Here is a 25,920-nt window from a genome sequence, read left to right as displayed (position 1 = left end):
TGAGCGTCAGGCGGTCGCGCAGTTGCTGGTGACGTTGTGCGCCGAAGCTGGATGGAGTAAACAAGCGGCGGACTGTTTCTTTCGCGTTAAACAAGCCACTCTTCGCCAAAGCGACATGTTCAGGGGCTGGGGGACGTGGCTCGGCATGGACGGCCCGGCGGCGGGGGGCGCAGGGGAGAAGCAGGCAGATGTCGGGGAGGAGAGGGCGCACGAATCGGCGCAGAGAGAGGAGCACAGGCCCCCGGACAGCCCCCAGGAGGGCGATGCGGCGCAGGAGCTCGTCCAGCAGGCCAGGGGGCTGAGCGGTGAGCCTGCACACTTACCAAACCACACCGACATAAGCGGCCTAAACACGGCCTTCTCCTGAAGCTGCACTGTTTACACCTGCTCTGCGGCGCCACTAATACATCATGAGCATGAAAATATTAGACTTTTTGGTCAGAAACTGCTGAGTGTCCTAAGTAAGACTAATACAATATCATGTGACGCAGCAGGAGCCGATATGCATTTGAAATTGCGATATTAAACATTGAACTGTTGTAACAGAATTGCACCCAAATATCTGTAGAAAGAAGTCGATTCGCACTTTCTCATTTTGGAGCAGGTGTCAGGAGAGTAGCACTAATACAATGTGTGTCAAAATTGTGGCTGTGGATTTAATGTAGCTGTGTTTTATGATTGTGTAATAGTGTCCATTAAGCCATGCAAGATAAGCTGCCTTGCTGCTAAACGGCATAATTATAATTGACATATTTTGTGGGTTTACAATGTATCTATATGTTATAAAATAAGAATCTGTGTGTTAGTTACAAATAATTGCTTTCAACATCATCATCATCATCATCATCATCATATCACAGTCCTGTACAAAGCGCACTGAGACAGTAGTCTGTTTTCTCTCACGTAGGCTATCTATACAACTTTGCCAGCACCGCCACCAAGAAGATCTCGGAGTCTGTAGTGGAGACGGCACAGACCATAAAGAAAAGTGTGGAAGAAGGAAAGATCGATGGCATTATCGATAAGGTATCTTCTCGGTTATATACGCTCTCACCTGGAGGAAACGTTGGCTGCTGATTAATTTACACAAGACTGGGTCAAATGTGACGTTCATCTTGGAATAGGCCACATATCTAAGTGTATAGTTTTCTCCTTGTATCTTTTATCTGTTCTAGACCATATTGGGAGATTTTCAGAAAGAGCAGGAAAAGTTCGTCCAGGAAAAGAATGCAAAAAAGACAGGTAAGGAGGAATTCATCCTGCTCTCCAGGCTTTGGAGTAACTTAACGACCCACTAAGCGCTGTATGTATAAGTGCATTATTTACAATTTAATTATAATTAAAATGAAAAATGTATCTGTCCAATAAAAAATTGATATATTGTGTGTTTGTGTCTGTAACTGTCTCAGTGAAGAACAGCGACACACTTCACCATTTAATCATTTTTAAAATTCACCCCTATATTGATCCTCTTCCCAGACACAGCGGTTCCTCCGTGGGTCGGCTACAGCGAGGAGGAGACCATCCAGCAGCAGATCCTGGCTTTATCGGCTGTGAGTGCCACAGTGGAAATCGATGGGTCTCCCTGTTCTTTTTGGCTGAATAGGGTGGGGAGGGACTGTTTGATGCACGTGCATTGAGGAGTTCTCCAGCCGCCTTTTGTCTGCGTTTAAAACGTTTGAAAGACGAGGCATTCCGGGATCTTGCACCTACACATTTGAAGTAAAACAACAACCTGAAAAACCAACACTGCCTCTGTATCAGCAGTTCAGTTTTTAAAGTCATTTATGCACCCGAACCTCCCCGTCGTCTCTGGGTGACTTAAAAGGGACAAATCGGATGTTTCCTAATCCAGCTGTTTTCTGATTGGAGGAACACGGGCCTGACGGTCGCTATTGTGTTTCAGGACCGGAGGAACTTCCTGCGAGACCCCCCCGCAGGGGTCCAGTTCCACTTCGACTTCGACCAGATGTACCCCATTGCCCTGGTGATGCTGCAGGAGGACGAGCTGCTCAACAGGATGCGCTTCGACCTGGTCCCCAAGCAGTGAGCGTCACGGTTCCCGAGTCCGTGTGTGTGCAGCCGGAGAGACTGCGCCCGAAACAGTTCACACACTAATCATATTGTGTCTGTCTAATAGTTGAAAGGGGGTGGAGGAGGTTTAAATGTTCAGGAGTTGTAAGTATATTCATTGTTTACTGTCCGTATGCTTTCCCCACAGTGTGAAGGAAGACATGTTCTGGAGGAATTATTTCTACCGCGTCTCTCTGATCAAGCAGTCTGCGCAGCTCACAGCCCTAGCGGCACAGCAGCAGGCGGCTGAGAAGAAAGAGGAAGGGAAGAACAGCGTCGGCCCAGATGACGTCCGCCTGACAGGTACCGGTTCCCCGTCTGGCTCTCGCCCGTCCTCGCGGTGAAAGGGATCGGTGGGCGTAGGGGAAATTACACTAGGAAGGAGCCCAGCTGGCACTCGAGGGCCTGCATTTAATTACACATGCACAAAAGAATGAAGCATGACTCGCATCGGCGAGTTGCTATATCTAAATATCTATTATATATGTACGGTGCCTATAGGAAGTCTACAACCTCTTTAAATGTTTCACATGTTTTTGTGTCAGCGCCTTAGTGTTTCTTGCATTTAAATTAGGATTATTGACATGCCATACTCTACACTGTTAAGGGGGAAAATGTTTTTATTGTGAAAGATGCATTCAAAAATACAAAACTGAAACATCATATCTGGATAAGTCTCCACCCCTCTGAGTTAATAAGGAGTGGAAGCACCTTTAGCAGCAGTTACAGCTGCGAGTCTGTTGGGATCGGCCTCTAGAAACTCTGCACACCTAGATTTGCCGATATTTGACCGTTCTCCTTTACAAAACCGCTCCAGCTCTGTCCGGTTCCTCGGGCTCAGTTGATAGACAGCAGTATTCAAGTCATGGCAGTGTAGCTTTGACTGTGTACTTCAAGTTTTATCTTGCCTCTAGCATATTAGTTTCCTGACATTTGTCAAATGTATGTGCCATATTGAATTGTTCTTCAGACTAAGTAACAAGTTGCCAACTAAAATGATTAGGTTGTAGTCTCCTTTTGAAGACGACTCTCTGAAAACGTATAACTGTATGAAACCTGCTCATGTGAAGCACTTCTTGTCCTAACCAGCATCTGCCATTTAACATGACCCCCTAGAGCAGGGGTTCCCAATGTCTGGTGATGGAGGGACAATTTCCAGAGGTTGCAGGGGATGGGGGGGTGGCAGTAGAAAATGAACCGCCGATGAAAACTAAATAAATAACCTTTTGTCTCTGTTAGGGGACATTTATGAACTTTAATTGTTTTATTATTTTCCCCCAAATTACATGTGCAATTTGTAACATAATTTTTCAGAAAGTGTAAAAATATAGTAAAGGTTCAGAAAAGGGGTAGTTAAACTTTGGCTTTGGGGGGCCGCACCAAACATCCTCGAGGGCTGCACTTGGGGAACCCCTGCCCTAGAGACTCTTTCACCCAGCGAAACAATGAGGCTCTGCGCCAAACTATACGATCCTTGTTTTTCTTTCAGAAACCATAAGACCCAAAACGCCACCCACTGCTATCAACGCCAAAGCCAAACCCAACGAGGTAAGACTTATTTAACTTTCTGAGGTTTGTGCTCTGTCATCTTTGCGTCTCTCTCTAGAAGTCGAGAGAGAGGGAGAGACTCTTTCCTGTACAGCAGTGTCTTGAATAGTCGAGTGAGGTGTGCAGAAGTCACTGTTGTTCTTCTGCTGTCCCGCGGCAGGACGAGGAGGAGATCTCGACCAGTCCAGGCGTCTCGGAGTTTGTCAGCGATGCCTTCGACTCATGTGATATAAACCAGGAGGACCTGAGGAAGGAGATGGAGCAGCTAGTCCTGGATAAGAAGGAAGAGACCCCTGCACAAGAGGGTGTGTAGAGTACTGAGCAGGGCAGGCTAGGCACTGTGGGTCTCCCAGGCGCAAAGCCGGGACTGACCCCTTAAACCTCACTGTTCTTCTCCTCCACCCTCATTAAACATTGAAGCGTCTTATACAGCCGCGTGACGCCCTCAATTGATACGTCATGGCTTTTTACTGTCCTGTCCTCAGAGGAGACGGCGGACTGGGAGAAGGAGCTGCAGCAGGAGCTCCAGGAGTACGAAGTCGTGGCGGAGGCCGAGAACAGGGACGACAACTGGGACAAGGAGATCGAGGAGCTGCTGCAGGCGGACGGTTAGAGGAGAGGGAGAGACCCGGGCGCCCGGACTCTCCGCCACCGCCTGCCTCTCGTCTCCGAACGGACTCTGTGAAGGAGCAGCCCGTCTTCACCCCGCGGGCAGTGAGGAACACCACTTTCTCAGACAGCCCTGTGAGTGAGTCTCTTTCTCCTCTCTCTCTCTCTCTCTCAGCACTTAACTGACTCTCCTGAAGACCAGTCCGCATCTGCCCATACAATCGCAGGTCGGACCCTTTGGTAGCGTATTTTGCAGTGACATAGAGGGGTAAGAGTTACACAATCCTGCATATTAACTTTTTAACCATCACGAAATGAAAGTTTTTGTGTTGTTCCATTTCTTTTTTCTGTCTACAGATTGTTCCACTGCTAGTTGGTCAGGGTATTGATTGTGTCGGAGACCTTTTAGAGTTTGTAGGTTCAGTGCCAAACTGCAAACTGACATTAGAGAGATTGCTTGAGTACTTTATAATCATGAGCTGATGTGCACCTGATGGGAATATTGCTGTCTGTCTGTTGTTCTTTAAGTGAAATCCTCAGTTCTCTGTAACACAACTTCAGATGATGTCTTACAAATGAATACAGTTCTCCATCAAATGAATAATTTGCATTGTAGAGCCACAGTTGATGGTGGTGGGTGTTTCTTATTGGCTACCCGAGTGAAACCCTTCCTGTTTGCCGGGGGAGTCCCAGTGAAATGATAAAAGCACACTGAGAGAGAGAGACTGAGTTGTCAGGGACCAGACGCACAACTCGCAACGCTACGTTATTTTAATAACTTCTCTCCAGCCGCAGACGGACGTTGATACATATAAAAGCATGTGTATCACAGTTACAGATATTTATTTGACCCTTTGTGCTGAAAACTACTACATTCAGGCAATAATATAGACAGTTTGTCTCCCCGAATGATATCGGAGGAGAACCCACCAGCTGTGTCTGAGCTTCGGAAAGCGCCGTTTTCAGCTGCCACTCCAATTCCCCGCACGCCTTTCCACACGACAGAGCAATTATAGACGGATTAATAGTTTTGAAAACAGGGTTAAACAATTCAGTGATATCTTTTTTATAAGAGCTGACGTGAGGGGAATTCGAGTGTCTGCTGTTTCTGATGAGGGCGAAACTGCCCCAAGGCTATATAATCGCATTCCCAGTTTAGAAGAGAACAGGTTTTTGTTTATTTGTTTTTAGTTTTTAGTTTTATTACATCATTGCCGTTTTTCATTATAGTAGGAATGCTGGTGTATTTGGGGGGGTTCTTTGAAGATTCTGGAACTGCAGTATATGTGATTGACAAGGGGATTTATTTTATTTTATCGGAGTGGGCGGTTGGGGGTGGGGGGTTGTCCTGAACTGAAAAAAGTGTTTTGTAAATATCCCTCCTTTTAAATATTTCCTGGTAAACATCAGGATAAGACTGTAATGAACTGTTCCATTCTGTGCTGCAAAGGAAACGTATGTTATTCTGTTAACCTAAATACTTATTAATAAATACTTTATTTGACACCAGATACCTAATTTTGTCCTTGAAATGTTTTTTTTTTTTTTTCTTTGGGGAACATTAAAAAAACATTAGAGGTAAGCAAAAAGTGGTTTTATAGTATAGTGTAGTGTAGTAGGCAGCCTTTTCACAATGCACAAGTAACAGCTGGGTTTTCTTTCCAGTTGCTTTTAGTTTTCATGTTTTAATTCTCTCTGCATCTGTCCTTTGTGGAGAATGGGTTTATTCGCATTGTGCTGCACCCGTACTTCAATTTGGCCTTAAGGTATCTTTAAGATCCTTTTATCTCCATTAATACCACTAGGATTTCTATTAAACTTTGGAGCAAAAGCATTTGACAGTAAGAAAAACAAAATCCAGGAAGTGCTTTTTGGCTTCACAAAAGTATTCCTCCCATTCATTTAAAAATAAGCTATGCTCCGATTCACCGTCATAGATATTGTTCATTAAACAATAGGCCTACTTAATGGTTTATACACACCCCTGTCTTAGCGCTGTTCTGTCCGCTGGCATCGTCACGCTGAACAATGATTGTTCGACTAACTGAATCGTGGGGCGGTACTGTGTAAACTGAAGGATGTGAATTCTTCCAGAGTTAACTGTATATAACAGATCTTTGTTTGATGTATGATAGTATTTTGAAAGTGGTTTTCATGCTGGGGAGATGTCCCTTTATTGATCTTTTCCCTTCTCTGTCTGTTTTTATGTATTTATATATTGGGTCTCTGGTTTACCTTTTAATAAAATAAAAACTGCAGTCTTGCGTCGTGTGCTCTGTCCGTTTGACTTTCAGATCTGATTTGTTGTTAAAAGTATGTGTCTCCCTCTTGTGTTTCCTTGCTTATTTGCATGTTTGGTCACTGTGAAGCACTCCCATTGTGTGTGGGTGTGTGGGGAGTGGGGATTTACAGCCAAAACAACATACCACCATAGCAAAACACTTAACATTCATTTAACTTAAGGTACGTAACCTGTTACTGCTTGTAAAATGCAGAGGCCTACATTTCTACTTAATAGCAGAGCAAAGTAAAATAATAATAACCAATCGGCAAAATCACAGTCTTAGTTTTCAGAAACACAGGATCCCCAGACGGTTTCTTCATAGCTGGGGTTGTGTAAGGTTCGTGTGTGTTCACCGAGATCAGGGGCAGTGCAGGAACAGAACTATGCCTCGCCACAGTGCCTAATGTCTAGTGTTACTTTAGTCTAAACCAACCAGCTGATGTGTAATCCAGTCTCTAGTAATGCAGTATTGAGGATCAGAGTTTCTGGGAAAGGGTCCAAATAAGTTTTCATATAACCGCAGTCCTGGGAACAGTGGATGCATGAGCCGGTTCCTGCCAGGACACCTCGGCACTCACACCAGAAGGGGATTTTCCTATTCTGTCGATATACAACTATAATGTACCAGATAAAAAGCACATACAGTACCATAGATAAAATAACCACTCTAAATATTCTACAATACCTCCATATGCCACTTATCTGGCTTTGAGCATCAGTTAATTTTCATGAAAAACTTGTATATTTATTCATAACCACTGGTACAGTAACTTAAGAAAATGTGTTCATTAAGTTTGGCCCCTGTTGGCACCAGTCTGGCTTTTTTTTATTTGGTCATTGTGTCTACACTGATCAGCCATAACATTATGACCACCTGCCTAATATTGTGTAGGTGTAGGTGTAATATTTGCCGCCAAAACAGCCCTGACCCGTCGAGGCATGGACTCCACTAGACCTCTGAAGGTGTGCTGTGGTATCTGGCACCAAGACGTTAGCAGCAGATCCTTTAAGTCCGAGGTGCAGCCTCCATGGATCGGACTTGTTTGTCCAGCACATCCCACAGATGCTCGATTGGATTGAGATCTGGGGAATTTGGAGGCCAAGTCAACACCTTGAACTCGTGATTCATCAGACCAGGCCACCTTCTTCCATTGCCCCGTGGTCCAGTTCTGATACATGCCCATTGTAGGCGCTTTCGGCAGTGGACAGGGGTCAGCATGGGCACCCTGACTGGTCTGTGGCTACGCAGCCCCATACGCAACAAACTGCGATGCACTGTGTGTTCTGACACCTTTCTATCAGAACCAGCATTCACTTTTTCAGCAATTTGAGCTACAGTAGCTCGTCTGTTGGATCCTTCCTTCCTTGGACCACTTTTGATAGGTACTGACCACTGCAGACCCATTTTTCCTGCTTCTAATACATCAAGTTTGAGGACAAAATGTTCACCTGCTGCCTAATATATCCCACCCACTGACAGGTGCCATGATAACGAGATTATCAGTGTCATTCACTTCACCTGTCAGTGGTCATGATGTTATGGCTGATCGGTGTACATACCTTCTCTAAATCTATAGTGTAAATTGATTCCACATCTCTTGTGTTCTTATTAGGCTTCTTAAACAACTTATAAACCTAGGACACTACAGGGAAAATAAAAGCTCATGATCTATCAAAAATACGTCCCGTGTATTTTTTTGGTTAGAATATTATTACGGTATGCATCCAAGGTCACTCGCATGACACAATGGAGACTTCGGGAAAGCGTACAAAGTCACAATGGAAAGGAAATGTGCACTGTGTGCAAACAACACAACCGGCAAAGCACAAATACCGCACAGCAGACACCAGCTGCAGCAAGTGAAGTGACGCATCACAGAGCCTTGCAGCTGGATTGTGGGCATGAACAGAACCAAGACCTGGACCACTTAACACGGCAAAGCAAAGGCTAACAGTCCTGCACAGTAGGACCTACAGGTGCTGTCGGGGAAAGCAGGGCAGGAAGCAATATTTGGATTTTGTTCCAGCCATTGGGTAAGTTTTTGTCCTTTTTGGGGAAGGTTGATCAGCATGTTTTGAGGTGCCCTTTAAAACACTAAATAATAAGGTGATGCATCAATCATTACAACAACTAGTCAGCCGAGGAAGTGGGGAAGATAGTAGCACGCACCCTGCTCCTGGTAGGATTGTCTAACTCACAACATAGACGTCCAGTGTCATCAAAAACGCAAGCCACGTTTTAAATCAATCCCAACTCATAAACTCCAGATATCATCCAGTCCAATGCAGTCCCTTTTCGTGCTCGGGGAGAGCGTGTGGAATAATAAGTGTTACTGCAACCAGGACAGAGTTACACATTTCACCTAACCGCCATGCCCCAGCGCAGGATCACCTGTGCGTCCTGGTCGCGGATGCCCACAGGCCCGAGTGGAGCAGCAGCAGCAACATTGTGTCTCAGCGCCGGCCGAAGCCCCGCCCCTCTCATCTCGATTTGTTTCCCCTTCTTGATTTCGTCACATCATGGCGACGCACTCAGAAGCCAGGGTCGATTTAAACACGGAAAACGGCCAGGTACGCTGCCCGCTGCCCGCTGCCCCCGGTTGTCCAGGGCTCAGTGTAACGCCATAGCTCGACACGGGTGGGGGGCACAGCGGGAGGAGAGTTAAACGGGGCCCGGGACACACCGGCGCTGGGAAGCAGGAAATGCGTGTGTTTCCCGCAGCAGGTTGACGCTGCGGTCCGGGACCCGTGCGGGATGGACGTGCTGTGGTTGTGCGAGGGAAAGTGGCGCTGAGTGTGAGATTGAAACAGCGGCTTCAGTAGTGTTTCCACAGAGAGACACTTTGCAACAGTGTGTGTGTGTGTGTGTGTGTGTGTGTGTGTGTGTGTGTGTGCGTGTGCGTGTGTGCGCAGGCGGACGGGCAGTGTAAAGGTCGGTGCGGGTTGGATGTTCGCAGCTGTTCTTGTTTTGTTTTTCCGCTGCGCCGCTACTGTGTTGCGTAATAATGAGCAGCATGAAACGAGCCGCGGCTACATTGTGCTCAGCGCGCTCGTTCCATTTATAATTTCCAGACGACGGCACTAATTAAACGTTACTACACGCACTGGGGGAGGGGGTGCCTTTATCAACGTTGCAGTGTTGCATGGTTTTAAAATGTATTTGTTCTGCTTGGCGTGTCTAGTTTTATTTGGGTTACTGGCATTGACAATTACACATTTTGAACGCTGCCGTGTCCATAGCCCCCTTGCCATCATCCACCCGGAAGCCCCCTGTCCGGGGTCCCCATGTTGACGTAGCAGTGAAACACGTGGTGCAGTTCGGTTCGGTTCCCCTGGACCCTAGTGCGCTCTGCCTCCCCTCAAAGCCTACCACAAAAAAGTCTGAAGTTTTTCTTTTGCAAAAGGACCCGGATTGCGGGCACAAGATCTCCACACATCGCATTGCTTTCTCTGCCTTGAAATGACACCGCACTTCTGTTGAGTAGGGAGTTCATGGGCTAAACGTGAGCTTCAACCGCTACGAATAATGTGTGTGTGTGTGTATATATGTATATATAACATGAATTTCCCCAATGTGTAAGTCTGTAACCTTGAAAGTATGTGAAATACGTTTAAAATAGACGCTTTTCCGCCAACCATGCATGGCTTTCTTTCGCGCAGTCAGTCGGTGTTGTTGGATAAGTTTGTTTGGTGTAAATAAAGACCCGTGACTTGAATCTGCTGAAGGAGGTTAAAGATACCTGTTGGGCACAACCGTAAAACTGATTTTCCCTTTGTGGGTCTGTGTGAAGTGAAAACTAAGGTCACATCCTGAATGAAGTCTCTTGCCCGTGTGTGTGAAAGTTAAGCTCAACTTTTCCCAGTGTAGTTGTGTGTAATTGGAGGCCAGCTCAAAATATGCAGCAACACATAGCAGGTCTTGTTTTACTCGTAACCTTATGCCTGCTGGTGCAGGTCTCCACAGGCAAACCAGTGGTCTTAAACATCTGAAGCGGCGTAGTGTTTTCTTATTTTGATTAATGCTTCAAGTAACCAAGAGAAAGTTATGTCAGTCTATTTCTAAATGGAAAGTAAATGGACAGAAAGTTAGAGATGAGCTGAAAAGTTATAACAAAGTCCTCATACATCATACAATAAATCAGTGTGTTTCTATTTGGCCCTTTTTTATGCAAATCCGATGATTGGGATATATGAATTAAAGAATGGAGGCTCATGGATGCTTAACCATAGTAAGAGTAACTCCACACATGGTAAGCTCTGGCTTGTTTTGATTGTATCACGGTCATCATTTATTCCCTTTATTTCACTGAGAACCACACGAGATGGAGGATAAAATGTACCCTGTTCTTTTCACCCCTTGTCTTCACATTCAGATGTAAATTTATGAATGTGAAGTCATGGATAACTATACGTCACACCCGCCCCCTCCCTCAAGCTGTGGTGCAAAATTAGCAGTTCCTCCTGTGATCATATGTTGTGTTTGCGATTCTTTAGAATTTTGTTTTTGGAGCTCTGAGTAATCTCTCTCTCTCTCTCTCTCTCCCTCTCTCTCTCTCTCTCACCTTCTCCTTCCCCCCCCTTGGCCAGTTTGGGAGCCAGACCATGGAGACGGTGGCGGTGTGCGGACTGGATGTGGCGACGCGGGGGCTGCACTTGAGCGCCTCTCTGCCTGAGCTGGACGGGCCCTGTAAGGACGCCCTGGTTGTCCTCGGGGAGCCCGACCCGGCCTGCAGAGGGGAGACCCCCGGGCGCGAGGACTGCCGCATAGAGCCCCCCGATGGCGAGCAGGACCCCGACACTGACAAGAGCAAAGAGAAGAAGGGCCTAGGTAGAGTCCGGGAGAACGGGGTGGGGTGTATTTTAAATGCAGGTAGATGAATGAGTGCGTGGAAAGTTAGACGGTTTGTTTTCTCGGGCGGACGTCTTGCTTTTGCGCATGTGGCTCGTAGCGCTGTGTTGGAAGCGAGGCGTGGCAGGGGGGTGACGTCTCAATCGATTGACAGATGGTGTTGTTCCTCTGCAGGGAAAGAGGTGCTGCTGCTGATGCAGGCCTTGAACACGCTAGCCACCCCCGAGGAGAAGCTCGCCGCGCTGTGCAAGAAATACGCCGATCTCGTAAGTGTTGGTGTGGGGGTTCACGAGCCACGCTGCGAAGTCACGTCACGCCGCTCCAGAGCCAGTTATGAAAATACCTGGATGACTGACTGTTTTTCTTTCTTTTAATCCTTCGTATCGTGTGTGTGGTTGTGTGTGCGGGGTTCTGGCAGCTGGAGGAGAGCCGCAGCATGCAGAAGCAGATGAAGGTGATGCAGAAGAAGCAGTCCCAGATCGTCAAGGAGAAGGTCCACCTGCAGAGCGAGCACAGCAAGGCCATCCTGGCGCGCAGCAAGCTGGAGAGCCTGTGCCGGGAGCTGCAGCGCCACAACAAGACCCTCAAGGTAGGAGTCGGGGGGCCGAGGCGGGAGCCTGTCCGTGAACTAAAGCACAATCGTAATCATCTGTAAAATAAAAAGACAAGCGGTTAGAAGAGTTCCTCCCCGCCACAGGAGGAGAACATGCAGCGCTCCCGCGAGTACGAGGAGCGGCGCAAGGAGGCCACGGCCCACTTCCAGATGACGCTGAACGAGATCGAGGCCCAGATGGAGCAGCACAATGTCCACAACACCAAGCTGCGGCAGGAGAACATGGAGCTGGCCGAGAAGGTGAAGAAACTGATCGCGCAGTACGAGCTGAGGGAGGAGGTGAGAGCGGGGCCGAGATCTGGGGGCTTCCAGGGTGGGGATTGGGGGCCGAGGGGCGGGACCGTGCGGAGTCTAACCTGCCCGATTTTCCCTCAGCACATCGACAAGGTGTTCAAGCACAAGGAGCTGCAGCAGCAGCTGGTGGACGCTAAGCTGCAGAGGACCACCGAGCTCATGAGGGAGGTGGAGGAGAAGCACCAGCGCGAGAGAGACTTCGTGAGTCCGGCCACATCATGCCACAGTTCAATTGACGATCCCTTATTGAGTGAACCTTGCCTACACACACAAGCTGTCTTTGTATCTGATTGTGCCTGCATCGCACCTTGCGGGGTTAGGGTTTCATTCGTTTAAAACCCTTCCAGTCCTCGAGGGGCCGGCGGTCTGATTCATACGCTGCTCAGTCGGAGCCTTAAAAGCTCGGGTCCTTTGCGAATAACGCATGAATTCAAATTGTAGTTGGGTTACTAGAGAGAAGGGTTTCTCGGCTTTTGTAGTTGAGTTTCTGTAGCAGGTACTGAAACGCGATTCTCGTAAGACTTGCGGGAGAAATGAGCTGGACAAAAACAAAGCGCAGCCGCGCCGGGGTTGACTGAGTGGGTGTCTCTAACTGAAGCTCGTCCCGTCTTTAGCTGCTGAAGGAGGCGACCGAGTCGAGGCACAAGTGTGAGCTGATGAAGGAGCAGGAGTCCCAGCTGAAGCAGCAGGTACGCCCCCGCACCCCCGCTCTGTGCGCTGACGGGACAACACTACATGAGTCGTTCTGTAATAATGCAACATGATTTGACTGCTCAGTACAGGCCATGGAAACTGGATTGACACATTCTAACAGAGTTTTTTATTGTATCGTTTGTGGTTCTGGGGTTTTACACGGAATGACCCAGTGACTCGGTATGTGCTGCCGTGTGTTTCAGCTGTCTCTCTATATGGACAAGTTTGAAGAATTCCAGACCACCCTGGCAAAGAGCAATGAGGTGTTTACAACGTTCAGACAGGAGATGGAGAAGGTGAGTGGGGATTATGGGATGTTGGATTTGTACACATCATAACATTTATTTTATAAGGAAAAATGTGTGATGTATGGTTTTTTTTTTGTATGAAAGATCTTAATTTTCAGTGAATGATCAATCACTACAGTCCGAAATTCCCAGTTTTTCATTTCGTCCCGTGTAATCATGAGGGGACGCGTCTGTTGTGCCTGCTCTGAATCCCTGTCCATGTTGTGGTTTTGCATCCCAGATGACAAAAAAAATCAAGAAGCTGGAAAAGGAGACGACGGTGTGGCGCACCAAGTGGGAGAACAACAACCAGGCCCTGCTGCAGATGGCCGAGGAGGTGAGGTGCAGGGGCGGGGCGGGGCTAAGTGGGAAATGGGGGCGTGGCCAATGGGGGTTAATAATACAAAAGAAAAAAGGTTCAATCATAGTAGTCTTAAGAACATAAAGTTTACAGTCGAGAGGAGGCCATTCGATCCATCGTGCTCGTTTGGTGTCCATTAATATCTAAGTGGATAGGATCTTTGGATCAGTCTATTTTTAAATGTTCCCAAACTTTCAGCTTCTACCACATCGCTGGGTAGTTTATTCCAGATTGTGACGCCTCTCTGTGTGAAGAAGTGTCTCCTGTTTTCTGTCTTGAATGCCTTGAAGCCCAATTTCCATTTGTGTCCCCGGGTGCGTGTGTCCCTGCTGATCTGGAAAAGCTCCTCTGGTTTGATGTGGTCGATGCCTTTCATGATTTTGAAGACTTGTATCAAGTCCCTACGTAGTCTCCTCTGTTCCAGGGTGAAAAGGTTCAGGTCCTCAGTCTCTCAGTAGGACATTCCCTTCAGACCTGGAATAAGTCTGGTTGCTCTCCTCTGAACTGCCTCTAGAGCAGCGATATCTTTCTTGAAGTGTGGAGCCCAGAACTGTCCACAGTATCCAGATGAGCTCTAACTAGTGCATTGTACAGTCTGAACATCACTGCCCTTGTTCTCAATTCTACACTTTTGACAATATACCCTAGCATTGTGTTTGTCTTTTTTATTGCTTCCCCACATTGTTTGGATTGAGAAAGACTAGGAGTCTATGTGGACTCTTCACTTTCTCATGCGTTACTTCATCTAGTTCTGTTCCTCCCATAGTGTAATTATAGTGGACATTTATATTACCTGCATGTAATACCGTCCACATTGAATTTCATCTGCCGGGTGTCGGCCCACAACTGAATATTATCTAAGTCCCTTTGAATAGCCTGTGCTGCCGAGATTGTATCTGCTGAGCCACCTATTTTGGTATCATCTGCAAATTTGACAAGTTTGCTAAGTATCCCAGAGTCCAGATCATTAATATAGATTAGAAAAAGCACAGGCCCTAGTACTGATCCCTGTGGAACTCCGCTAACAACCTCACTCCAGTTAGAAGCGACTCCTCTAATCGACCCTCTGTTTCCTATACAGCAATCAGTTCATAATCCATCTACTTACATTACCCTGAATGCCTACAGCTTCCAGAGAGACGCACCGTTCTTCCAAACAAACCGAACTTCTTATCTGTAATGAAATCGGGTATCACAAACTTAATCAGGTCAACCAAATGTCTTAATTGGACGTCTGCAGTGCATAACCCTCTGAAGTCCAGAGTTGTTCCACAGATTGGCATAGCTTTAATTATACATCACCCATCCCCGAAACGGTGAGAAAACTGTGTCCGGTGTCGCGATTCACGCTACGCACTGCGCTCTGAGCCCTGTGCGGTGTGCTGATGCAGTGCGTTTGTGTGTGTGCCTGCAGAAAACGGTGCGGGACGAGGACTACAAGGCTCTCCAGGGGAAGCTGGAGCGGCTGGAGAAGCTGTGCCGGGCTCTGCAGAGGGAGCGCAACGACCTGAACAAGAAGATGGATCTGCTGCAGGGCAAAGTGTCCGAGGGGACGGGGCCCCCCGGGGAGCAGCCTGGGGAGCAGCCCGGGGGCGAGGAGGCCGTGGGGTCCGACACAGAGCTGGTGGGCCTGCAACCGCCCCCCGGCCCCGCAGAGACCACCGTCAACTGAGCCAGGGTGTGTGTGTGTCTCTCTCTCTCTCGAGGTATATATTTTTGTGTAATAATAAAATTAATAATAGTAGTAGTAATTATAATTTGCTCTTATTGGTAATTATTGGCTTTGTGGTGAGGATTTCTTACTTCATTTTCTACCACACCTGTATTTTCTTAGGAAATTTAATGTGGTTCAAACTGTGACTCGGCAGCTCTGGAGTCGACTACTTTATATATAGTTTGTTTCTCACAATGTTTTGCGCACGTCTGCCTCATTCTTTATTAACTTTCCCTTCCGATATGGCCATCCTGGCTGAAACAAGTGTACAGATGTAACATTTCAGAGAAATCTAAACTATTTTTTAAGAAACGGACTGATGCATAGGGCTATATTTCTTAAGATTCGTTCCTCTTTCGCACAAGTGGATGAGTTTTATGAGATTAGCAGCTTGGTTTGCAAAGCTTCGTACGGAAACCTCTCCCAGGCAAAAGCTGCGAAGACGTCGACTTTCAGGATCTTTACTGGACTGTTACGAGCTTCGTTGACTTGTCGCACCACTGTCTTGTCAACGGAAACATTTCCTTCCTCGGCACAGGAAATGGAGAGGTTGTATTTCGCCCCACACTTTCTTGATCCAGTTCGTCGTTGTTCAAGCAGCACAATTGATTAAATTGGATCCCTGCAAGACAGCTGGGATGACTATGGTCTCATTCCGATATTGACTAAAACCCTCTGAAGCCTCCGACAGCGCCATGAAACATTTTCTCAACGACATTCCCTTTAAAATTTAACAGAATATAGTTCAGAGTCACTTTAAAACATTCCCCATTAATGTTCTTTCCAAAATGTGGCTTCTTGACCCGATCGGTTGTGCTAACAGTGTGGAGAAGCTGCTGTCCTCTGAAAAGACAGTCACACAGACTTTAAACTGTTCATGGGCCTCAGGCAGGTGCTTTTATTTTTAGGAACTTCCTGACATTCAAGTACATTTGAGCCGGATTTAGTGGCTGCTTATGTACAGCACCTACATTGTATGACTGATCGATAAAAGTTCAGTTTCTGGAAGTACAGAATCTGATTTACCTTTTTACCTTTATCAATAATGCACATTATTCTATATATATATTTGCATTACCGCACCATTATTGTGCTTAAAAAACACTTTACAATAGAGATTCCAATGACAGGGAACACTGGACTGATGAATGTATCTTTCCTTGCTTTTCAAAAGACAATAGTCATATTCTGGACAATATCCGTACAGAAGAGGCACAAAATGACTTGGTCGGTAGTCATACATCCTCATAACCAGTCAAAAAACCGAACTGGTAATACAGGGTTTATAACCACACCAATCTCCTCAGGGCTGGGATCACAGCTGCGTTCTGCTGACTCCTCCGATGTGGGGTTCAACAGGAATTCTTCCAAGATCCTTGCACCCCACTTTCTCAATTTAGATACATTTTTGAACAGGGTAATCTTCATGCAAAAGCTGCCACAGCCTTTTCATTCTGAATCTTCATTGTTTTTGAAATGGGACTAACGTGGCATTATATTTTTGGGCGGTTAAATTGCCAGCATTTAGACGCCACTGTGTTTGTCGTGAAAAGGATGCATTTGAGAACAGAGAGAACGGTAGAGTAACACAAATAAATCTATTTTCATGCAGATTCTAAAGATCTTTATTCCAAGTCATGCTTTTAGACTACAGCATCCACTCTGGTGTCTGTACAGAAAGATGACTTTAGATTCCTTTATTATTTATGCACGGCATGAAACGGGAATCAATCTTCAGTGAGCTTTTACCAGTAATGTAGCAAACAAGTGTAGGCAACACAAGTCATTTTAGAAGTGTTTAACGGCCAAAGTAAGCAGTGTTAAGTGAGAAGAAGAAAGAAAGAAGCCCTTGAAACTCTCACCTACTACTGCAGAATAGATTTAAAGTGTGTTGTGTGCAATAGAAGGTATGTAAGAACCAAGCTGAATTCATGCAAGACATACTGTCAAATAATTCCTCTTGCTCCGAGCACCAGCATTTCTTATATATATATATGATATTTTTTCCAGAGCATTACACAGGGACTTCTTCCTACAGCTTGATCCTCAGCCTGGCATTCAGCTACTGAAATGTGTGTATTATAACATCCAGACAGTCAAGTGTGTTATGAAAACACTTCTGATTTCACTCTTAAAAACAAACAAAAAAAAGTGTTTTTGCCAGTTTAACAAACTTTACTGCCTATATTTATCTAGAAAGATTAAATTATTTTCAGAGTTCCATCAGAGTCTAAAGAATGTGATGTTTTATTTTGAACAGGACCTTTAAACCTGAATTTCCCATGCTTGTAGAAAATGAAAGAAACACGTGGAATTGGAGTAAATTATACATGTTTATTGAGTAACATGTATTAAATATGTAAGGATGAGTGAGACATAAAAAAAAAAAGTTTATCAATGCATAAAAATAACAAAGGATGGTCTGAGTGACATGAAACCAATTTCAGAGGTGGCTTTATAACACACAGACAGCCAACAATATTATCACCGTGGTTCTGGAAGCAATATTTTGATTTTAATGAATAATGTGAATGTAAAGGACTCCTTAAACGGCTGCAGAAGAGCCGAGTGCTCACTGAGCTTCACTGTGGCCTCTATACTTCTGTTGTAACTCATAAATACAAGTTATTATCCAACCTGTACAAGAAAAAAGTCTTGCCATCATGTTGTTGCAATTTATTTTTGTATTTCTATGTAGAACCTGTCCTGCTTTACGTGTGAAATTGTTTTTAAATGTTATGCTGTGATGTACTTAATCAGAAAGCTCTTTTGTGTGTACAGAGGCGGCTGTGCGTTTATCCACGGTACTGACATCCGCGCTGTAATGCTTCGACTGTTTTCAGTGTCTTTACTTTCCTCCGTTTTGGCAACGCCACAGTTTGACTCTCAGGTTATGCAAGAAATCTACCTCTACAGGTTGTATATGAGACTAACTGTGAAAGAAAATGAGGCAGAAACCAACTTTATGCTTTTCACAAGAAGAAAAAAAGCTTTATTTTCTAAAGTTAAAGCCCAAGTCCCATCAAGAGAGATTGTAAGATGTTCTGATAGTCCTGTCTTGCTTTTCAATAAAACATTTTGTAGTTTTTTTTCCAAGATTGTGAACGTGTCAACTTCTATTCTGTACAGAGCCAATTAAACTGGTGTTTACTGATTATTTTCTTTTACTTTCATGAATGCACTTTTAGGATTTCAAATGATACAAGTTACAGCTATGAACTCATTTCTATGACCAGTGTTTTATAGAAACAATCTAAAAATGCTGACAGTAAAAGGTACCCTAAGAGTATTAAAACTTACTTTCTATAAAACTATAATCTCTGAACACTTACCACTCCATATTACTGAACTCCTTCGGCGTATTTCCCAGTGGAAGAAAATCAAAGCTTTGACGTTTTAAAAGTTAATACAAAAAGTTTATTGCATTTTATACCATATTTTGCACAAAATGGAACAAAAAAAAAAGTACAAAGTAAAGAGGGAATTTAAGGTTACCATGCCAGAAGAGTTCACTGCCACCTCTCTCCCTGTGGACAGGGCTGGAGTCGTGGCAGCCGGGCCCGGCGTCAAACGCGCTCTTAAATAAGGGTAATATGGCAAAATGCGCTGGTGTGGTAATACATCTTTGGAAAATGAAAAAGCATTACTGCCATGATGTGTGATTCAATGCTTTCCATCGCTATTTGAAATTCACAAAAGTATTTTTTTATTTATTTTTTCCTCACAACAACAAAAAAACCACGTCCGTACCGACTCCGCTGCCTGGAGGCACGGGCCACGCCAGTGTCAAACTGCCGCTTCCGATAGAAAAATATAATGGGGACCGCTTTGATGAGCTACACCCTAACGCTGGAGCATGGAGAGGAGGCCGGTGTATCTACACGGAGGGCCGGGTGGAGAGGCCAGAGCTGCGGCTCTCCCTGGCGCTGGCTGCCACCCGGCCAGGGGCGCGGCAGCCGTTATGATCCCTGACCTTCCAGCTCGGAGGCCGGGGTGTCGGGCTCTTCGTCGTTGTAGATGTTCTCGGCCTGGGAGAAGCACAACAAAACACTTTCACCGACCGGCCCAACGCAGGAGCTGTTCCATTTCCATTCCTTAAGCCCTCAGACAGAAGTGCTTTCAGTTTGAATGGTTTTAAAAGCAGCAGCAGCAGCTTTTTCTCAGACCTTGATTAGCACTAGTCTTGCACCATTCTGCCTACAACACCATCAGGGAGTCCGAGACTAGTGCTAATCTACGACACTGAGATCCGTTATGGTACTGAGGCGGCCTGTGAAGGTTCGGCTTGTCCTCACACTCACCATCTGCCACACTTGCATGATGTTGTCCTCAGAGACGGAGCAAATCACCCACGGCTCGTTGGGGTTCCAGGAGAAGTCGGAGATCTTCGCCGTGTGTCCTCCGTGAATGAACTGCGAAGAGAGAAATGTATTCACCAGGCGGAAAAAGCACAACCGTGGGCCTCCTCTCGCCGGATCCGTACTTACCAGGAGCTCAGGAGGCCCATCCTCTGCGTCCTCAGCCGACTGCTCCTCTCCAATTTTACTGCAGCGACAAGATGGTGGAGGTTAATGTTTCTTCCTCAGACAACGCTCCCTCACCTACCCTTTCAGACTGACGGGCGGGACAGCAGTCACGCGGTCACATATATGTCCCTCGTCCGTTTTAAATGGAGGACTTTCAGTTTCGGGGAATGCAGCTGCAAACCAGTGGCCAGAGATAATTTCTCTTCACAGCAATGACACTAGTGACATTTTTAAAATAAACACGAGTCACTTCAAACAACGACACAACACGCTGTAGATTCAAATGTACATATAATCTGAAAGATGTGTTCGAGGAGTTTAAGAGGCTTTATTTTTTGTTGTTCTTTACCTCAAATCCCAGACATTCAGTCTTCTGTCTGTGCCACTTGAAGCCAGGATGGTTTCGTTATGAGGGGACCATTGCACCTGCCAATGAAGTCAGTAATTCACTGTCAGTGCAATAAAGCAGAGCCCAGCCAAAACTTGTGATGGTCAATAAAGCTTAGTCGCCATACATATATCTAGAACTAAAACAATTGTCACATCACTACACTACACTGACATACACCTCACTTTATGTCCAAGTTAAACATCACTATTACAGGTTAAAGCATTTTGAAGAAACGGTAAGACATTTTAGATAATAAAATAATCTCTCTTCTGGTGTTACAGGGATCTTCTTGCTGCGTTTATACAGAAGCGCTTTGTGGGCGACAGGAAGCCGGTGCGTGTGTCGCACTCTCTCTGTGCCACCCTTTCTATTGAGTATTACCTGGAAGATCTCGTCCTTGTGCGACTCGAAGGAGTGGAGTTTCAGTTTCAGGTTCCTCAGATCCCACAGGGCCACAGTCTGCGAAAGGAGAGACCGTCAGCACCAGCAGAGCGCACACTCACTTCTCAATCTCGTGGCCTGCAGCTCAATACTTCACCGATTTCATTGGAAAGGGAAGTGAACCAAAACAAGCCACTATTTCTCTCCTTTACTGCCTGGTTTTAGTTTAACTGTTTTGGAAATATACAAGATTGAAAGGAAAAAAACCTCTTAAAAAAAAAAAATCAAGGTTATTCTACATGAAACAAAACCGCTTGTTCGAGACCATGACTACATGAAAAAGACCGATCGAAGGGATGGGTGCCGTTCACTTTCCCTGCATTTGTCTGTGCTGGCTTGACCCTGAGGCGGGGACGCCCATCTTAGTTTTACTCTGTGCTGCCCCTAATCCTGAGTGAACGAGGCTCTGACCGCTCGCCCTGCTGGGCTAGGAGTGACGAGTGAAGGCTTGTCAGGGAGCGTGAACCTTATCAGCAGATCCGGTGGCCAGGATGAACTCGCTGTAGGGGTTGAAGGACAGGCAGTTGACCTCCGCAGTGTGGGCGTCCACCGAGTGACTGGGCTTGGACGTGTTGTTTGACCGCGTGTCCCAGCTTGGGAAAGACACACACACACATACAGTTACACTTGGCAATTGAGCAAGAAGCAAAAACAGGTTGACACCAGGACGAAAGCCCGCCGGCGCTCACATCATCAGCTTCTGGTCATCAGCCACGGAGCCGAACAGAGACTCGTGGAGCAGGTGCCACGACACGTCCTCCACCACCGCGGTGTGGCCGGTGAAGATGGTCTTGGCGTCTACGATCTTTCCCTCCTTCGGCCCGGCGCTGATGTCCCACAGACAGATCGTCTAGGGGAAGAAGCACCAACAAGGAGAAAAAAAAACAACAAAAAAACAACTTTAGAGGTCAACGAAAAGCACAGCGTTGGGAAGCTGCCCTAAGAGTTAAAACTGCCCCCGTGGAGGGCAGAAGTGGCCCGTCTTTCAAAGCTCCCGACGGGCACTCACGTGGTCGTCGGAGGCACTCAGCAGGTTTCCGCTCAGGTTGGGGTTCCAGGACAGACCATAACCCTCTTTCTGGTGTCCTCTCAGACGCAGGTCGGGGCTGCACTCTCCGCTGGGGTCTGCAGCAGCAACAGGAAGGAAGCGCACACATTTAACCAGGCTTTCTGTAGCCTATCCCCAGAGTTGCCCACTTTTCCTTCTTGTACCTCACCCCTCACTAAAGTAAGACTCTGTAAACCTTCCACATTTTCTCCAGCCCTTAACAAGGGAAACCTCCAGTACTCTCTTATTCTAGCGTCCATCGGGGCCAAACAAATGCTTATAGCCAAGGCCGAGAGCTTGACACTCCAGTCAAAGAGCAATGCATAATCATACCAATAAAAAGAAGTAAAGCACAGAAAGGAAAACATAGCAGGGGAAAAGTCCAAACTCATTCACCAAAGCCCACAAAGAACAGATTTCCATAAGATGTTGAACATGTGCAGCAGCAGCAGCCTGGGAAATCACGTCCCAGCGCCTCCGGGTCTTTATTCTGCTCTCTCTCTCAATACAGTCTACAGGCTGCGACACGCTGCAGATACAACACAGCTCCAATCCCCGCTTTCTGCCTGTCTGATGACATTTACCACTCAAGTACACACAGCGCAAGCCCGGGCAGCCGCTGTGTAACCGTGAGTCAAACCAGGCAATGGGGTGCATTAAAGGCGGTGACCGGATAAGATGTAATCTGACACTCGCCTGGTTTGGAGGGGTGTTTGGTGTAGTCGAACACCAGCACGTCCGAAGTGGGCGTCTTAGTGGCGATGACACAGGGGTTCTGCGGCATGTACCTGGCCCGGTTCACCTCCCCCTCGTGGTTGATCTTGATTTCGATCTCGATCTTCCCGCTCACCGACCCAAACCCTCCAAATTCTGAGAGAGAGAGATAGGAAAAAAAAAAGTTAAGGCAATTTCTTTCCTTATTTTCTGCCCCCTCCATTAGTCGGCACTTTAGAACCGAGTGACTGCTCTGCTCAATTAATCCGTCCTCCTTCAATTAATATGAAACGGTCCGACTGCTAAAGAGTAGGAAAATCAATCATCAATTTTAAATAAAAAAATAAAAATAAAAAAATGAAAACTGCTCAAACTTATCAGGAGACGGACGGCAAAGTACAAAAAAAAAAATCTTTCTCCCGAGTGATGTTCTATCCAATGACAAAAAGGACTTTAACGATATATAACGCGTGCAAAATGACAATCCGCTGCATGTAGAACATATTTCTCATCACAGAGATACCAGCTGAATTATTTAATGCAACACCTGCTGGTAAAAGAACAGCCACTTCGAGGCCGCACACGAAAACCCACGTCACTCGATGCTCAATCAAGGGTCGAGGGCACCGGCCACTTCCCCTGCAATGCGGATCTCTAGAAAGTGGGCCGTCCCCTCCAGAATGACCAGTACTACCTCAGCGAGACGCACACTCCCACGCCTGTGGTCGGACGGTCTGCTATGGGACCCCGGAGCGCCCGGTCCCACGCCAGGGAACTCGACGCATTTCTTACCTGCTGATATTGGAGGAAAACACAATAATTGCATTTCAGAATTAATAAAACCCAGAAAAAAACAGTTTAACTAAAAAATGACTTATTATAACACATAAATAAATGGTATCATAAGAGGTTAAATCACCATTATTTTAATCTAATTCAACACAAGCACAAGATCTATTAACAATACATAAAATCCCACAATATGAATCCAGCTGCATTACACAAGAAGTAACTATGGAATTCTACGATACAACTCGCTTATCTGCTACGGAACAAAGTACAGAATAAGTCCATCCCACCAATAACTAGTTTAAATACATCAATAGTGCGAGTATGTATGTGTGCACTGAAAATACACAGGACATCATTCCTCTGCGGTGTCCCAGACCCTCACCTCCTTTCTCGCTGTCGTAGTGGGACGTGTCGAACTGCGCGTCGTCGTTGGGGATCTGGACGCTGGCGATGACCAGGTGGTTCTGCTCGTCCGAAGTGTGCGTTCCCAGCACCAGCCTGTGGATGGCGTAGTCCTTCCCTTCTGGCCTGCACACACAATAGCAAAACTCACCTCAAAACAGCAGGACTACCAACTCTCAGGACGACAACCCAATATTGAATTCTGGTTACATTGTCTCTCTCTATCTGTGTGTAATATATCAGATTATTCTGAGATGCCATTCGGCTACAGACGTCCTGTAGAAGACAGGAGGCCCGGTATCAGAGATTGGTCTCATTAGACTTATTTTAAGAGGCTGTGAAGATTCCCGTTTGGAAATCCACTGTCCTCTCAAGCACAGCAATATGCGAGTCATTTAAAGGAAAGGAAACATGTTTTCCCCCGTGCATCCGAGCACCGCACTGTAGCCACACCACGGACAGGCGAGACAGAGGTGCGAGCTCTGGCCCCGGCCGTGCCGTACCTGTTCACATCCGGGAGCCACTGCACGGTGAGACTCGGCCACTCCAGGGCGTGCGTCATCACCAGGTCGTACAGGAAGGGCGTGTTCTTCTTCCAGATCTTGTACTCCTCGTTGATGACGCGCTCCTCCACAGCATCGTCATACACTGCAGGAACAAAGTAACTGTCACAAAGTTGCTTTTAAACCCCGCCCCCCCCAAAAAGTGACTGTCACACTAAGAGCTCTTCTCAGCTGATGAAATGGAGGGAAGTCCAGTTGCTGGTTCTGGTCTTTAGTGTCAGAATGGGCGTTGGACACACTCGAGCACATGCAGGGATGGTCAAAGCCATGATCAATCCCAGTTCCAAGCCATGATTTTAATATGCACAAAAACACACTAGAGTTCACATTGATATCTAACCCAGATAACGCAATAATCTCGATATTTCACCCATCTGGCTCTACTGCCCATTAGATTTAGTGTAAAGTTAGAGCTGCAGGAGGCAGCTGGTCAAATCTAATGCCTTTTATGTGCAAGTAAATAAAATAATCTATAAAAGTGCGGCACCTGGTCTGAAGTGGCATCGCACAGCCCAGCCATTATTTGCATCGCGTACAGAGAGGGCTCCTGTATTATGCATGGTAGGATTTGGGTATTTGTCTCGGATGAGCAATGCGAGAGCTCCCGGCCCTGCGCTGCGGCCCGGCCTGTGCCCGCCGGCTCTGAGCGCCGCTGCCCGGCCCACGCTGCCGTTGTTTTCGCTCAGAGACGGGAAAGCAGCCCCGGCGGCCGCACTGTACCTTCTTTGTCCGCCATTGCTCGGTCCTCGGTGGAGACGAGTACGCTTCGGTTTCGACAGTCAAAACACGGCGCCGACGGAAAACAACTCCGCCCGCTCTCTTTATGTGCGAAGTCACAGATTCAATCCGACCATCTGTTTCTGCTTCCCGTGTTTCTCTTGCAATCCGCGCCGAGAGCCGCCGGAGAGAGACAGTGCGCCTGCGCGCTGCCTGACACAAGACCCCGGCTGTGCGCATGCGCTCTGGTGCTCCGCCATGGCCGAAGCGCTGACAGCTGTCACTGAGGCCCATGTACAGTGCAGGCGATTTGAACTGTATTGTAAACAGAAAGGATGCTATATTAAGGGTGAACTTGATGGGCTGATCTTTACAGTCCTTAAATGTAACTGCATCGTCTGTGTTATTTGCATATACTTTAAATGCATATAATTGAATATAGTGGACATGCAGTAGTGTATATTCATTCATGTCTTGGCCAAGTTCTTCCTGCTCAGAGATGGGTTGGTGTTGGTCTTGAATGTGTACTTATATATAAGCTATATGTAAGAATTTGCAACATCAATAGGCATTTATCCTGGTCCCTTCCTCTACAATATTGTATTAATAATAAAGTTAGTGAATTTAGTTTTAATATTATGCATAAGATTGTCCCCACTAATTAATCAGTCAATATTACCCTGATATTTCATTTTTGTGTAGTTTTTGTAACAACGAAACAGAAGGTATTATACATCTATTGTTCGGTTGATTCATTATCAGAAAATTTTGGTCAGAAATGTGTTTTATTATTCATACTCACTTGAATGCTACAAGCTGCAGATATAATGTTTTATTTTATACATGAAAACAAAGATGTCACATTCATGATGTATAGAACAATGTTACATTCATAAATCAAACTTCTTAAAGAAACACATTAATTGTTTAATTGTAACTGAAAGGAGATGAAGGTTATTGTGTAAGTGTTGGATCATCAGGGTCCTTATCTGTGTGGGGAA

At 46.2% G+C, this 25,920-nt stretch overlaps 3 protein-coding genes across 11 annotated transcripts; 2 read left to right on the top strand and 1 right to left on the bottom strand.

Annotated features, from left to right (window-relative positions):
• syap1 (synapse associated protein 1) lies at positions 1–6,488 on the top strand. Its single transcript, XM_066705894.1, has 9 exons — positions 1–305; positions 908–1,026; positions 1,176–1,242; positions 1,480–1,553; positions 1,907–2,046; positions 2,222–2,376; positions 3,563–3,621; positions 3,782–3,926; positions 4,107–6,488. The coding sequence occupies exons 1-9, from the start codon at positions 116–118 to the stop codon at positions 4,232–4,234; spliced, it is 1,077 nt and encodes a 358-aa protein (XP_066561991.1). The 5' UTR covers positions 1–115; the 3' UTR covers positions 4,235–6,488.
• A 2,457-nt stretch (positions 6,489–8,945) lies between these two features.
• Positions 8,946–15,385, top strand: txlng (taxilin gamma). Of its 6 annotated transcripts, XM_066705889.1 has the most exons (10): positions 8,946–9,085; positions 11,102–11,342; positions 11,538–11,629; positions 11,782–11,952; positions 12,061–12,255; positions 12,352–12,471; positions 12,885–12,959; positions 13,167–13,259; positions 13,492–13,587; positions 15,026–15,385. In XM_066705889.1, exons 1-10 carry the CDS (start codon positions 9,035–9,037, stop codon positions 15,281–15,283), a joined length of 1,392 nt encoding a protein of 463 aa, XP_066561986.1. In that variant the 5' UTR covers positions 8,946–9,034; the 3' UTR covers positions 15,284–15,385. The 6 variants fall into 6 exon arrangements, with proteins under 6 accessions (XP_066561986.1, XP_066561980.1, XP_066561985.1 ...); XM_066705883.1 differs by having other exon boundaries at positions 12,061–12,471; XM_066705888.1 differs by lacking the exon at positions 8,946–9,085 and adding an exon at positions 9,111–9,310 and having other exon boundaries at positions 12,061–12,471.
• Positions 15,386–18,719: 3,334 nt separating this feature from the next.
• On the bottom strand, positions 18,720–25,127 carry rbbp7 (RB binding protein 7, chromatin remodeling factor). 4 transcript variants are annotated; one of them, XM_066705891.1, is made up of 12 exons: positions 24,923–25,127; positions 24,143–24,287; positions 23,620–23,765; positions 22,428–22,604; positions 21,693–21,808; positions 21,373–21,533; positions 21,150–21,276; positions 20,624–20,701; positions 20,201–20,277; positions 19,813–19,870; positions 19,627–19,737; positions 18,720–19,353 (listed from the first exon to the last, which is right to left on the bottom strand). In XM_066705891.1, exons 1-12 carry the CDS (start codon positions 24,936–24,938, stop codon positions 19,285–19,287), a joined length of 1,281 nt encoding a protein of 426 aa, XP_066561988.1. In that variant the 5' UTR covers positions 24,939–25,127; the 3' UTR covers positions 18,720–19,284. The 4 variants fall into 4 exon arrangements, with proteins under 4 accessions (XP_066561988.1, XP_066561987.1, XP_066561990.1 ...); XM_066705890.1 differs by having other exon boundaries at positions 20,201–20,281; positions 20,625–20,701; XM_066705893.1 differs by having other exon boundaries at positions 22,428–22,601.
• Between the last annotated feature and the right edge of the window lie 793 nt (positions 25,128–25,920).

The sequence above is a fragment of the Amia ocellicauda genome, chromosome 6 (assembly GCF_036373705.1).
Source record: "Amia ocellicauda isolate fAmiCal2 chromosome 6, fAmiCal2.hap1, whole genome shotgun sequence".
Classification (NCBI taxonomy): domain Eukaryota; kingdom Metazoa; phylum Chordata; class Actinopteri; order Amiiformes; family Amiidae; genus Amia; species Amia ocellicauda.
This window is presented reverse-complemented; position numbering and strand designations above follow the sequence as displayed.